Source organism: Kazachstania africana, chromosome 3 (genome assembly GCF_000304475.1).
Source record: "Kazachstania africana CBS 2517 chromosome 3, complete genome".
NCBI classification, from domain to species: Eukaryota; Fungi; Ascomycota; class Saccharomycetes; order Saccharomycetales; family Saccharomycetaceae; genus Kazachstania; species Kazachstania africana.
In genome coordinates this window covers 1,143,386-1,157,189 of record NC_018942.1, presented here as the reverse complement: position 1 = coordinate 1,157,189, position 13,804 = coordinate 1,143,386, and the positions used below count along the sequence as shown (strand labels likewise).

Here is a 13,804-nt window from a genome sequence, read left to right as displayed (position 1 = left end):
ACTCTGCAGTGCTCGTGTAGTTTCTGCTGATAAAATAACTGTCAAACAGTATTGCTGTCAATTTAAAGATTCAATATTTTCAGCAAATGCTTTCCGCGAGTTCCATAATGAAAGCGAGGGATACTTACTCTGAGTTTGAAGTTTATTGAACAACCGACCATTCACAAGTTTATAGTCATCTAACACTGTACAAACCAGTTAAGCCACATTTCTATAATGGCAGGTGCATATACCATCTTTGGAAGGACAGTACAGTCACATACGTTAGCAATTGCAACGCTAACTACTGCTGGTGCAGTAGCATACTATTTGAGTAGGAATTCTTCAAATTCAAAAAAAGGAAATAATCAGGTACCTATGACATCTGGGTCCACAGATAGAAAAGATGAGATTGATGTAGAGAAAGTGATAAACAACTTCCTGAAGGATCAAGATAATGAAAAACCAAGGTGAAAATGATCTGTTGGGCCCTTGAATTGTAAATCTATATGTTTATATTACGTAAAATGAATATTCAAAATTCTAAACTATATCTTCGTTACCAGAATTTCACTGGTTATTTCGTGGTTGGATAAAATTTCTCTGAGTAAAAAACCGGCAATGTCGATATCTTCAAAGTATGATACATGTGACTTTATAGCAGAGATCAGATCGACATCTAAAATATTTGGTTTGATGGCATAATCAATCCTTCCTGAATGGTTGAACTTGGTCAAGAGGGATGTCAAACTCTTATCAAGTTTGATTTCTTTTGGGACTGACGATGTAACGTTTTCTTTGCTACTGTCCATAGGCAACCCATCCCAAATAGATCCGCCAATTTTCATTACTTTCAATGTTAGTTCGTCAAAGGTTGACGACCTCGGGAGATAGTCTTGTTCATACTGTGACATAAGATTATTAATGAGTGGTTCCACTCTGTAAGCAACGGGATCGCAAATATGGTATATGTTGTAAAGATTCTTGCAAACTGGCATATTTGTCTTTATACCATTCAAACTAAGTTTACTAAAGTTGTTTTTTGGAGGGCTGATCTTTGTTCTCTGAACCAACTTCAAGATACCTATTGGTGATCCAATACAGAAAAAGTTCGACACATTGAAGTCTAGTTTATATCTGCTTGTTTCTGATAATATATCGAATAATATGAGGCTACCGAGTGAATGACCTAGTAAATGAATCTGCAAATTTTCAAAGTCAGGATTTCTTTCTTTGTATAAGGCATATACTTTATTCAATTGATCTTTGACCTCTTCTAATATAATATGTTTGTAGTATGGATCCGTGTAAAGTAAAACATCAACTGCCACATCTCCTAAAAGTTTTCGGAAGGGTTTGATTCCCTGTATAGTTAAGTTTGAAAGAGAGGGTAGATCAGAAGCGATTGCGGCATTTTTTTCTGCTTCAAAATTTATTGAGTGTCTCCAAGTTATAGGTAATAGCTGTATACCACAGTTATTTTCCGGATCCTCCATATTATTTTCTTTATTTAAATGTCGTATACCCACACTTTCAGAATAGACTTTTTTCATATTTAATCTTAAAAGATTAATAGTATGTGCGAAATTAATATATTTATACTTTTTGCCAAGAGTCTGGCCAATTCCATGTACGCAGAGGATGAGATGTTTAACATGCCGTTTGTTTTTCTTGTAAGGTGACCCTTTACTGTCACTAGTTTGATAATCGTTTTCCATCTCATGTTTGAACTCCTTATTTTCTTCTGTCTCTGTTTTAACATCATTCCAGCTAAGATATGATGATATTCCATCTACTAAGTCCGAACCTGTTAATTTGCTGAGGTAGGAAGATGTATTATTTTCGATAGGATTCTCTTTCGAATTGTTATTCTTAGTTTTCTTGACATCAGAAATTGAACTTTCTTGCTCATGAACATATTTTGTTACTTTAATGCCATTGATTGGTAAGTACTGTCCAATGCCAGACTTTAGGTAATTTAAAATGAGGCTACCACCGTCCAGATTTTTGAGGATAAATCCAACGTTTCCGTCATCAATGAAATATATCAGTCTTCCTTCAGGATAGTTTCCTTTTAATTTTAATACCACGTTGTGTTCATTTTTGCCATGGAGTTCATCCAGTTCTTCCGATAATTGAGGTGAGAGTGGGTTTTTATTTGAGTCGAACCATATTCCTCTTCGTACTTCATAAGTTGGACCCTCCCAGTATGTTGGTTTTAGAGTCATTTTCTGTAAGTCAACAGTAAATAAATCATCTTCATTGACTTGAACAAACCTATCTGTTTTTGCTTTCAAAGTAGATTCTAGTTGATGAGAGTCTTGAATTGCAAACTTCTTGAAAGATTTCGGCTGTATCTTTGGTTTATAGTCTGGTTCATATGGCTTATATTTTGGTATATCTGTAGCATAATACCATGTTGTTATAAATCTTCTTTGAGTGAGTACTGTCTGGTGTATCTTAGTCACTACTCGTTTCATTGAACATATTTGGTGAATTGTAGTTCCCACATTTTGCAATAATTTGCGCTCCGAAGTTTTCTTTAAGCGGTAAAGACAGCTATTTACATAATCATTTAAAGACATTAAATAGGTATATCTAAATATTTTGGGTATTTTAACCACTGAATTTACTGCGCAAGAAGTACTGTTTAGGTTTCTCACTTTCAGGTTTTGGTTTGGCACTTTTTCGCAATCTTAAGCCAATAGTCTCTTCTTCTTCCTCTTCCTCCTCATCGTCATGTATAATCTTACGTTTTTTGTTCCTCAAAACCTTCTTTTCATCAACATTAGTACGTGGAGTTTCACCCTCGCTGTGATTTTCACTTTCAAGGTCTGAGTTAGAGCTAGAACTGGATGCTGAGTTTGAATTAAAGTCAGATGGTTTATATGAGCCTTCGGTATCATCAGGGTCTCCCGCCTCCTCCACTTCGTCCTCTTCTCCGCTTGATTGTGCCAAAACGATATCTAGATCATTTTGTGTCGTATCAACCATATCCATCAAATCAATAAATTCACTTTTATTTTCGTACATTTTTTGTAAGTGCTCGGTGCTTCGTATCTTTTGGTAATCCTTCTTTTTGCACTCCATAGATGGAATTGCCACATTATAAGGTAAATAATCTTTTTGGGGATCCAAACCTAATTTTTTAAATTTATCTAATACAGTCGAATCTTGCTTCTCTAATGGCAATAAAACTTGATTGTTCAGCACTGCAAGTGGTTGGCTGGAATACGTTTTGTGATGTTTCAGACGTGCATGATTCACCATCCCTTGTGCTGAGGTGAATCCAGAACGTGTGCACATTGAGCACATTATAACTACAAGTACACCATCAAATCTTCTGAATATAGGTTCGTTATTTTCAGTTTGTCCAATGATACCACTGTTATTTGAGAGGCATGATGTCGAATATGTTCTTCTATGATGTGCGTTCATCTGATTTGGTTTAAATTCTTGAACCTGAAATGCATTTGGATTAGATATTGTTAACTTGCCCTTAGAAGGGTTTTTAGATCGCTTACCAAGAACAGAATCGTCCTGTGTAAGTTCAAAAGTGTTCGTCGTGCTTTTGCTTCTTGTTTGATAGTGATGCTGTGGAATATTGCTACTCGCTGATATCGGAAGATTTTCATTATTTGAAGTGGATGAAGGATAAAATGACATAAAGGATGACGACCGGGCTTTTTGCAATTCAATTTTTTTCAGTTTGTTTTTTTCGATTTTATCTAATAAGTCAGTGTCATCGTGCAAAGTTTCAACAAGTTTAAGTTGTGAGTCAATCCGACCGATCTCATCTTCAATTGATCTTATTTTTTTATGATTTATTAAAATATGTAGATTTAGTTTGTCCAATAATTCACTTTTTGCGGTCTCATATTTAAGTCTTTCCACATCTTCACTTTCTTTAGCACTTTCTTCTCTTGGATGAATAAGCATAGAGTCATCATTAAACTCTTCATGAGGCGAATTTGGAGTAGCCACTTGGTAGTATTTTGGAATGTTATTATTGGTACTATTCGAAGTATTCAGGGATAGACCATTATCAGAGTGCTGAATTAGCATAGATTGTGGCGCGTCCATGGATTCATCGTTGTTGTTTGGTATTACATGTACGGAGGAAGTTCCTCCTGATGTATCAATACGAGTGCTTATTTTCTTAGTCATAATATAAATTCGGGATGTATTAAATAATGCCTTTATTACTACGGAATATAACCGAATGTTGAATGTTTACAATATGAATTAGACTGACATCCTCTTGATTGGCTTGAAATCGAGAGTGTATTATGCTGGAGAATAACTTATTTATTTAGTTTATATTTGTTTCGTCTGTTACATTAAAGGAAAATATGAGAAAATGGAAGAAAACAAAACTTGAAAAGTAGGTCATCGTACTATATGATGATATATGTTAGGGCTTCTATGACCGATGTAATAAAACTGCCAAATAACATCCATTGGTGAGTGGTAGAAGCAGTAATCATCCAGTTGGAATAGTGCTTATGATTCGTGATACAATGGGCATTTTTGTGCAGATATTTCACTGTGGATGATGCTATTAACCAAAAAGCGATCACTTAGCATCTCGTATCTTGCCTTTCTAGAGAAGATATTAATTGTTTCCATATTTTTTTGATCAATACGTGAAGGGCCAATTTTTACGCTAAAAGGGTCTTCATTGGCTGCTTATTCTAATATAGAATTTCGTAGCTACAACATAAATCCTGCAACGGCTTTCATAGCATAAAACTAGAAATAGGTTAGTGAGTGATAAGCCTTGTAGACATACTACGATTTTTGAAATTATTTATCAAAGCGTGTTCGAGATCTAACATTCAAAACTCTATTTCATGCTTTTATCTTGAGTATGTATGCGTTTCTAAATTCCTCTGTTTGCAAATTTTTCATTTTCATTCAGGTTCTTAACCAATGCATTCTTCAATACGATTTGCACCACTTAATTTTTACTTGTTTGCTTTAGTATGGTTCATCATCGGATCCTGAGAGTTTGTAATATTTTGAATGTAATCGTGTTTGTTCAAGATTTGAGATAAATCTGTTACAGCGTGATAAGAGATATGAAGTGTGAACATTTCAACTCTAATGTAATTTCGGTTCTACCTCCCAAATTTTGTTGTAACATAAACTGGGAAACTACAACATTAAGCTCTAAATTCGTGTTGACTGCTTTTCCAGAATCAAGACCCAGACACCCGCTGTTCAATTTATTAACTTATATATTTCACATTATTGAATTTGGTTGAATATTAGTGAAACCTTTTCAGAGACGCAACTTTTGTCATCTTGAAGAATTCCACACTATAAAAAGGAATTCTTCGTCATAATTGTTCTTAATCTTTTATTATACTTTATAATTTTATATATTAAAAAGACCAGCTTTTCGATACAATTTTAGCTATAGTTATACGATTAGATTGATTTCCAGGCTCTCTGTCCCTGAATTAGAATATACACAAGCAGTGTGTCATAAAAAAAAGAAAAGAAAAGAAAGAGAAGGAAAAATAAGGATAACCATGAGACTGCCCACTATTCTTTCGTTGATATTCCTCATAGCTTGTGCTAATGCCGAAGAAGACTGGCACCTTATTTACCCCCGCAATGACACCAGCGCTTCTAGCGGGTACAATGCAACATTAGACTCATATACCTTGTATTACGGAACACCTCCTAGGGTCATAGATGCTCTAGAGGAAAAGGGCGTGCACCCTAATACGACATTGCTCTCTACTGAGATCGTACTTAATCACACAGCTATCCAGATGTACGCCAGCGACATAATCGCAAACGGTCTCTACAAGCGCGGGTCTGATGAACATGACGTGGTTGACCTGGTGATGAGTATCACGCAGGCCTTGGTCAACGACTTCTATGGCAACCAGACTACGACTTTGGTGAAAAGAACCACATGGTGTTCGACATTTATAGGATATATTAAGGACTCGACTGCTTACCAGGCCATGCTAGCGTCAGATAGGAAATTTAAAGCTAAATACATAGGTGAAGGGATCAGTAGCCTGTACCACATGGGCCTAGACGTCTTGTCCATGGCAGCGAACATAGCTTCCATAACCAAAAGCAGCTCGAGTGCGACCGCCTGCTATGGCCGGGTCGAGACATTGAAGTACACTAGTGGGAACAAATCGTACAGGTATACCATAGGTATATACCCATATACTGCTGGGTCGAAGTGTGATACAACACTTACAACTGAGGAGATCGAAATTATTATCGGAGATATGATAGAAGAGGGCGAGAAACTTAAGTCAGCCGGATGGTGTACCACCCTAACGCACAGCGGCACCTGGCGATCACATGTTAAAGTGATGAGGGTGGAGGTCTCAGAACCATGTCACTTCAGCTTGGGCGACATCCAGTGTCCTGCGATCTAAGCCGTGCTCGCAGAGTCAGGTTGGGTCGACGGACCGGCCCACGCGCCACATGATATAAATTGAATTTAAAAAAAAAAGAAAAAGAAGAGAAGAGGAAAGGAAAACAAATAAATATGACGAATTCCTTTTTCTAGTGTGGAATTCTTCAAGATGACAAAAGTTGCGTCTATGAAAAGTTTTCACTAATATTCAACCAAATTCAATAATGTGAAATATATAAGTTAATAAAATATAAATTGAACAGCGGGTGTCTAGATTTTGGTTCTAAGAAAGTTGTCACAGGAACTCAAAGCCTAATGATGTATTCCCCAGTCTATGATACAAAAAAGATTGTAAATAATATGGCAACTTGGCCGAGTGGTTAAGGCGAAAGATTAGAAATCTTTTGGGCTCTGCCCGCGCAGGTTCGAGTCCTGCAGTTGTCGTCATATTTTTTCACTTTTCAGAAGGCAGATATTTTTTTTTATGTTTTGTTTGTCACGTCTGATCTATCTCTTCTTTGGTTAATGAAGGAAAGTCTTACCAAAATGTTTATATTTTTAAAATATTATAACCTTCTCCATTTTGATATAACAATCATTCGATAAAAGCTTTATGAATGAATGTAGAGTACAAGAACTAGCAACATAGGGCTAAAAAGAAACGAAAAACCCATACTTGTTCAATCTTATTAATACTGTGACACACATATACAAAATTTTTGATTTCAGGAGTCATCAGTTCTAATGTAATATGTATAACTATATATCTATCAGCAAATATTCCCGAGTGCACATAAAAACTCAATCTTTCGAATTTTTACTATATTGATAGGTGGCGTTACCTCCACTGGATTTATAGGAAAGGGTATCTGTATTTTCATGTTGTGCAATTTCTTCAGCATGCCCAGCATTGTTTGTCAATGCTAGAGGGATGGTCGCATACCGTTGCATCGGCTGTGAACCATAAAATGGATAATATACGGGTAATTGAGGTGGAGAGTTTGGTTGATTTAATTGAAACATTGGCATAATTTTTGGTTGTTTTCTTGGGCCTTTATTCAATAGTGGAGAATCATTTGCAAAATTAAATGGATCAGAACCAGTTGAAAACTTTGAAAGAGACTCAGCATCAACATTTTGGTGACTTTGATAGGGATATGGAAATGGAATACAAGGGACCAAAACTGATGTATAAATTTGACTGCATATATGGGAGTTTTGGTTAGTTATCATATAACTTTGCTGTTGATGCAACATATCATTGTGGGAATTACAGATACCCCTTCGTAACTCACTATCTAACGTGACATTATTCGAAAGCACAGGTGTTGACGTGGAATCTGGAGGCTGGTCGAAGTCATCAAATTTTAATGATTTATTTCCCGGATCACACACCTTTTTAACTCTTTTACTTGGTGTAGTGAACGCGTCATCACCAACAATTTTCCTTTTCCTATTATGATCGCTTTCAGAATCACTGACACCATCGAGAAATTTTGTAGCGCCTTCTCTCAGTTCGTTATGACTTGTCTTGGATAACTTACGAGAACCTCGAAACTCCTCTCTACTTTTTTCCCGCTTTCTCATATTTACTGATGGCTTATTTGGTGAATGATTAATATTTGTAATCTTGTCACGCAACGGTTTTGAAACGTTACGCTCCTTCGAATACTTCTCAGACATAGTTAGGACCTTTTTTTCAAACCTTATTTGAATTACAAAATTTGGCTTCAACTATCCACAAGATCTATACCACTCTTCTATTGATGAGTCCCCTTTCTTTTAGCACTTTTGAATATTGGATATTTTATGGCGCTAAGAGTTTGTTACATTTTCCAAAAATATCTGTCGCAAAGCGAGCTTAACAAACCTATAAAATTTTTGTTAGAAAAACTTATGTAAGCTTCTTTGACAAAGAAAGCTGATACCGACTACATATAGGACCTACAATGCCAGTTACTATCAGAAGGGCGACTATAGATGACATAATCTGTATGCAAAATGCCAATTTGCACAATTTACCTGAAAATTATATGATGAAGTATTATATGTATCACATTTTATCATGGCCTGAAGCATCGTTCGTTGCTACTACCACAGATTGTGACATGGAAGATGAAGCTGGTTCTTTGACTTTGGAAAATCAGAGTGGCAGTAGTATCAAACTTGATCCAACATATGTGAACCCGGGAGAAAGATTAGTAGGGTACGTTTTGGCTAAAATGAACGATGATCCAGATCAAGCAAGCGAACCACCAAATGGCCACATCACCTCACTTAGTGTGATGAGAACATATAGAAGGATGGGTATTGCAGAAAAGTTGATGAGGCAAGCTCTTTTTGCTTTAAGAGAGGTTTACAACGCTGAATATGTTTCGTTACATGTTAGACAAAGTAATAGAGCTGCTTTACACCTGTACAGGGACGCTTTAGAATTTGGAGTCTTGAAAATCGAAAGCAGCTATTATCAAGATGGAGAAGATGCCTATGCTATGAAGAAAATTTTAGATTTAGATGAATTGAAAATAAGCAATTTCGTTCATGGTAAGAAAGTACAGAATGGACCCAAAGACGATTTGGAAAGTGATCTTTTAGAAGGTTTGATTAACGAAGGTTTGACTAATATCACAGTTTGATTGTATCAGCAACTATAACATTGTCGAAGGAAGCATACATTCCATTTCACCATAACCGTTCTACGGTTTATTGTAAGATCGTTCGGCACTAACATTTCGTTCTATAATGTATATATACAAGTAAGCATATTGATTTATTAATCTCATTAACCAAAATAATACTCTCTACGTGTTCAAGAAAATTTACTTCGTCTACGGTTCTCAATAAAAGGAAGTTTTTCCATTGTAAAATGTCAGACAATAAGAAAAATAGGTAGCTTGAGTTTTTCCACACCGATGCTCCAAAAAGGAACGTCTCGAGCCAAATGCACTCACAATCATCACTAAAATAAAAGGAAAAAACTTCCTACTTCTTTTAAGAAGTATTAAAATTGTAACAAAAGAATAATTCTCACAAATTTCAAAAAAATTCAACGCTTTTATATAGTAATTTTTCTTTCGAGCATTTTGAAAAATTGTGGTTTAAGCAAAAAGAATGCATATAAAAGCGTCATTTTAGACGTCAGCGTAAGTTACATGCCGTTAGGGTTCAATTCAACACACATCTATATGACTTATATTAGAGAATAGTGCCTCACTTTTCGTATACCACTTTATCGACTTTGACTTCATTATCAATGTACATGTAGATGTACAGCGTACATGTATTGCCTTGTATATCCAACAGACAGAAACTTGGAACATTAGATCCGGTCAAATCAAATTCTGAAATTTCTATGTCTTCTTCCTCAAGTTCTCTCTCTTCTTCCTGTCCTGTTTTTGTTGATTTTTCCTCACTTTCCTCCATGTCTTTATCAGATGTGTCAGGTTGTGGATCTTCTTTCTCCTTGCCTAGTTTTTCAGTTTCCTTTAAAGAAGCCTTGTCTGAAGATGGCTGAGCTAAAGTGGAAGTGACTGGCCAATCTGTTGTTAAAGCACCTGTACAACTACCAGGATTAACAAAAAACTTATCTTCTAGTGTATAAGCCTCCACATTATGGGTGCCTCCCCATAGCAATATATCGACATCTAATTGACGTGCTAGTGCTAGAAGGGCAAGCGGATCGTTCTTCGGTACTACATTATACCCACTACAGCAACCAATTTTGAACTGTCCTTGTTTTATTATTGCATTGACAGGTAGTGTTACTTCTGCTTTACTGCCTTCGTCGGTCACATCTCGTATGGTAGCATTATCCAGTTCGCCACGTACAATGGTGATATTACTTGAAACTAGCCTTGCAAAATCGAGAAATTCTGAAGATCGTGTGCTATTCCCAAGTATAGCAACATGTGCAATCTTGTCAGGTATACTTAGTAGTTTTTTGAATTTTAGTGGAATATCCTAGTTTTAAAACAGGGGTTCGCTTGTTAGTAATCGACTTAGGTTAAAACGTGATCTAAACTCACAAAACCACATACAATTGCTCTATCTGGTATATGTGCATCACCTAAAGCTAATAACAGCATGGTTATCTATATGTACCTTAATTTTACTCAGATATATTAATTACTATATATTTGATTTAAATTGTTTAATTTCCATCCAATTTGAATTTCTCAAGTTAGCGCGCTCATGAGAAAATAAAATCTCTAAGCAAAATGATAATATATATTTACAGAGTACAAGAATATTAATGACAGGTTGAAAACATCAGATATATTCTCTATCCGCCATATACTTTCTCAAACAGCTTGGAATGTGTATTTTACCAGAATTTGCGTCGTAGAAGTTTTCTATAATCGCAATAATAATTCTTGGAATAGCTACCGCCGTGCCATTCAAAGTATAAACATAAGAATAATTCTTTTCTTCATTTCTGAATTTAGTATTCAATCTTCTGCTTTGAAAATCTGTGCAGTTTGACGCACTACTTACTTCACCAAATTGACCTCTTCCTGGCATCCAAACTTCAATATCATATTTTTTAGATGCTGGGTTTCCCAGATCATTGGCTGGCATATTGATCACCTTAGCATACAAGCCCAGTGATTGAATGATCTCTATTTGAATATCTTTCAATAACTCCAGCACGTCGTCTGCATAATCAGGTATTGACCAACAAAACATCTCCAGCTTTGAGAATTCATGAACCCTATACAGTCCCTTAGTGTCTTTCCCCCTAGCACCAGCCTCTGCCCTGTAACACCTACTCAAGCCAGCTATCTTTTTCACATACTCATTTTTCTTAAAAGTGATGCTCTCATTAGCATAAAATGCCGCTAACGTTATCTCTGATGTTGCGACCAATCCGAATTCATTTCCTACACTGTAGATCTGTTTCTCTCCATTCATATCTCTGGGTCTAAATCCACACGAGTCAATTGTTTCCAACCTAGTCAATGAGGGGGGAATCACATAAGCAAACCCATGTTTAGTGACAACATCGATGCAGTAGTTAATCAAGGCTTGTTCTAGTCTAGCACCATCGTTCATCAAATAATATGACGATGTTCCACTGGTATTAGCAGCCTTTTGTAAGTCCAACATACCTTTTCTGGTCATTATATCGACATGAGATTCTGAGTTTCGTAAAAATGAGGACTGCTGTCTATTTAGCCATTGCACAATTTGTGGTGTTGTCGCAGGAACACTTGGATGTAGAATATTCGGGAGAGAAGTGGTAATTTCAGCTATTTCAGTAGATACTCTTGTTAATTGTTCTGACTTTTCTTTATGTTGTGCTTTCAATTTCTGAATCTCCTGCAAAAGCGTCGGGAGTCTATTCTTATCATTTTTGACTTCAGATTCAAGTTGATTTCTAACCTTTTGAATATCGTTAATTTGTTGTTTTATCTGTCTCAACCTGTCATAGAATAATGGTAACTCGTGTAATTTATTTAATAAATGTGGAGCTTGTATCAACTCCCTTTTCTTTATCGACTCCTCAAATTTATCCAAGTTCGCTATAATAAATTTGACATCCAGTTGAGGCTTCTTAAGGAATGAATAATGTTTCACACCGGCTGATAAAGCACGATAGAATGTTAATTGACGCTTAGCGTTTAACATTGATGAAATATTCCATTTATCCTTTTCTTTCTTGATAATTCGCAATATAGAGATGATATATATATGAATGTTTTTCACAGCAACTAAATAGTGGAAGAGTTTCAAGCGTGAGAAGACACTGGTGGGAGTAAAGATAATAATAAAAAATTAAATTATATAACATTTATTTAGAAGTTGTTGTTTATTTTGTCTCGATAATATATTGTACCATAATGCAAGAAGATAACAATTAGAATCTTAACTTAGAGAAGAACCATTGGTTCTTACCAGCTTGGTGTCTTTCTTCGAAAGCCTTCTTGATGACCTTCTTAGCTTCTTCTCTTTGAGATGGTTCTTCAAAAGTTTCAGTAGAAACAACAGACTTGAAAGATTCAACATCTAAAGTGTATCTGGTTGGTAATAAATGGTTGTAGTTAACGACCTTGATGAATGGCTTGATCTTAGTTCTCTTGGCAACCTTCTTGGCACCATGCTTCTTGGTGATCTTTAATGGGTATCTTTCAATACCGGCGACTAAAGCATGACCGTATGGGTGAGATTTAGAACCTTCATCATGTGGCTTAACGATGACAACCTTCTTACCGGCGTAACGACCACGGACGACAACAGCTATATTAAAATATTATTGTTAGTATTAAATTTTTTGTTTTATTCTCCCTTTGAGTTGAATGTTGGTTAATCTAGAAGTGATGGGAAGCCTTCACTTTTTAGAATATGCCTATTGAGTTGATAATTCTTGTGGGATGATAAAAATCTACTTTCCCCCAGTTTATAACTAAAATATGGATTTCATCGGTATTATTGTTTTCTTTCAAAAATTCCACTGTTGTTGTTCGATTAACTGTACAATATTACTATAAATTTCATCACTTTTTCTTTATTTCAAAAATTTCCACAACATTCAAAAGAACAGTACTCTGGGTATGATTAAATTGCTTATATGATACGTACCAACTTTACCAGCTTTTAAGAACTTAGCCATTTTTTCTTGGTGATATTTCTATTTTATACTCGTTAAGTACAGAAAGATAATAGTGTTTAAATGCTGAATTATACACTGTTTTAAGAAATATCAATTTTTTTTCAGCTAGTTTAGAGTATTGCTAACGTTGACGATAGTAAGGAAGTCTATGCGACCGTGAGTGGAAGGAGAGTGCTCCGAGGAGAGAGTGTTTAGGCGAGAGAGTGCTCGATGGTCAGCCTGGACAAACGATACCAGACGGGCTCTCCAGGTGAGGGAGGCATTCATGCTAGAAGGAGACTGTGTCCACTGAGCTCATCGAGACAGGGGGGGGGCCGGCTGAATTGTCGCTTAGAGACAGGCTGTCGAAAGTGAGGGAGGAGGGCCATGCATGAGACCTTCCCGCTAGTGTTTCCCGCGCCGTTTCATTTTCAATGATATTGTGCGTCTGTCGACTGCAAACAGATCATTTCTTTGCGCGCTGTTCTATAATTTCATAAAAAAAAAAATAGAACCAAGAAAAACCGTTATGGGTGTAATGTACAGATGTTGTAGAAAAAGCAGTCAAACAACGCGATAGAAAGAAAACAAGAGTGGTGGTTGCCATCACGTTGCTCCCCAAGGCGCGGCTGTATGAAAATACCAGAAGAAGTGATAAAAAAAGGGAAACAGAAGAATCAGCCAACGAGAGAGAAATTCGGAAGAAAAATCGATACTTCTTTGGGTTTGATGAACGCTGTCACCCCGTAATAATAAAAGACAAAGAACGAAATAAACGGTTAATTTTATAAAACGCTTGATTTTTCTTTAATTAGCGAATGAAAATTTCCTAATCCTCTTTT

At 36.1% G+C, this 13,804-nt stretch overlaps 9 protein-coding genes and 1 non-coding gene across 10 annotated transcripts; 4 read left to right on the top strand and 6 right to left on the bottom strand.

Annotated features, from left to right (window-relative positions):
* Positions 1-216: 216 nt before the first annotated feature.
* MCO10 (Mco10p) lies at positions 217-453 on the top strand (the record flags this gene model as incomplete). The annotated part of the gene is made up of 1 exon (XM_003956660.1): positions 217-453. The coding sequence occupies one exon, from the start codon at positions 217-219 to the stop codon at positions 451-453; it is 237 nt and encodes a 78-aa protein (XP_003956709.1).
* A 74-nt stretch (positions 454-527) lies between these two features.
* DDL1 (putative carboxylic ester hydrolase) lies at positions 528-2,459 on the bottom strand (the record flags this gene model as incomplete). The annotated part of the gene is made up of 1 exon (XM_003956659.1): positions 528-2,459. The coding sequence occupies one exon, from the start codon at positions 2,457-2,459 to the stop codon at positions 528-530; it is 1,932 nt and encodes a 643-aa protein (XP_003956708.1).
* A 136-nt stretch (positions 2,460-2,595) lies between these two features.
* Positions 2,596-4,062, bottom strand: AHC1 (Ahc1p; the record flags this gene model as incomplete). Its single annotated transcript, XM_003956658.1, has 1 exon — positions 2,596-4,062. The coding sequence occupies one exon, from the start codon at positions 4,060-4,062 to the stop codon at positions 2,596-2,598; it is 1,467 nt and encodes a 488-aa protein (XP_003956707.1).
* Positions 4,063-5,516: 1,454 nt separating this feature from the next.
* On the top strand, positions 5,517-6,392 carry KAFR0C05800 (uncharacterized protein; the record flags this gene model as incomplete). Its single annotated transcript, XM_003956657.1, has 1 exon — positions 5,517-6,392. The coding sequence occupies one exon, from the start codon at positions 5,517-5,519 to the stop codon at positions 6,390-6,392; it is 876 nt and encodes a 291-aa protein (XP_003956706.1).
* A 343-nt stretch (positions 6,393-6,735) lies between these two features.
* On the top strand, positions 6,736-6,817 carry KAFR0Ctrna15S. The gene has a single exon. It is a non-coding gene; the product is annotated as a tRNA-Ser (tRNA).
* Positions 6,818-7,174: 357 nt separating this feature from the next.
* SPO13 (Spo13p) lies at positions 7,175-8,056 on the bottom strand (the record flags this gene model as incomplete). The annotated part of the gene is made up of 1 exon (XM_003956656.1): positions 7,175-8,056. The coding sequence occupies one exon, from the start codon at positions 8,054-8,056 to the stop codon at positions 7,175-7,177; it is 882 nt and encodes a 293-aa protein (XP_003956705.1).
* A 266-nt stretch (positions 8,057-8,322) lies between these two features.
* On the top strand, positions 8,323-9,009 carry ARD1 (peptide alpha-N-acetyltransferase complex A subunit ARD1; the record flags this gene model as incomplete). The annotated part of the gene is made up of 1 exon (XM_003956655.1): positions 8,323-9,009. The coding sequence occupies one exon, from the start codon at positions 8,323-8,325 to the stop codon at positions 9,007-9,009; it is 687 nt and encodes a 228-aa protein (XP_003956704.1).
* Positions 9,010-9,583: 574 nt separating this feature from the next.
* Positions 9,584-10,458, bottom strand: VPS29 (retromer subunit VPS29; the record flags this gene model as incomplete). The annotated part of the gene is made up of 2 exons (XM_003956654.1): positions 9,584-10,333; positions 10,411-10,458. 2 exons carry the CDS (start codon positions 10,456-10,458, stop codon positions 9,584-9,586), a joined length of 798 nt encoding a protein of 265 aa, XP_003956703.1.
* A 184-nt stretch (positions 10,459-10,642) lies between these two features.
* Positions 10,643-12,001, bottom strand: DIA4 (putative serine--tRNA ligase DIA4; the record flags this gene model as incomplete). The annotated part of the gene is made up of 1 exon (XM_003956653.1): positions 10,643-12,001. The coding sequence occupies one exon, from the start codon at positions 11,999-12,001 to the stop codon at positions 10,643-10,645; it is 1,359 nt and encodes a 452-aa protein (XP_003956702.1).
* Positions 12,002-12,230: 229 nt separating this feature from the next.
* Positions 12,231-12,983, bottom strand: RPL27A (60S ribosomal protein eL27; the record flags this gene model as incomplete). The annotated part of the gene is made up of 2 exons (XM_003956652.1): positions 12,231-12,610; positions 12,953-12,983. The coding sequence occupies 2 exons, from the start codon at positions 12,981-12,983 to the stop codon at positions 12,231-12,233; spliced, it is 411 nt and encodes a 136-aa protein (XP_003956701.1).
* Between the last annotated feature and the right edge of the window lie 821 nt (positions 12,984-13,804).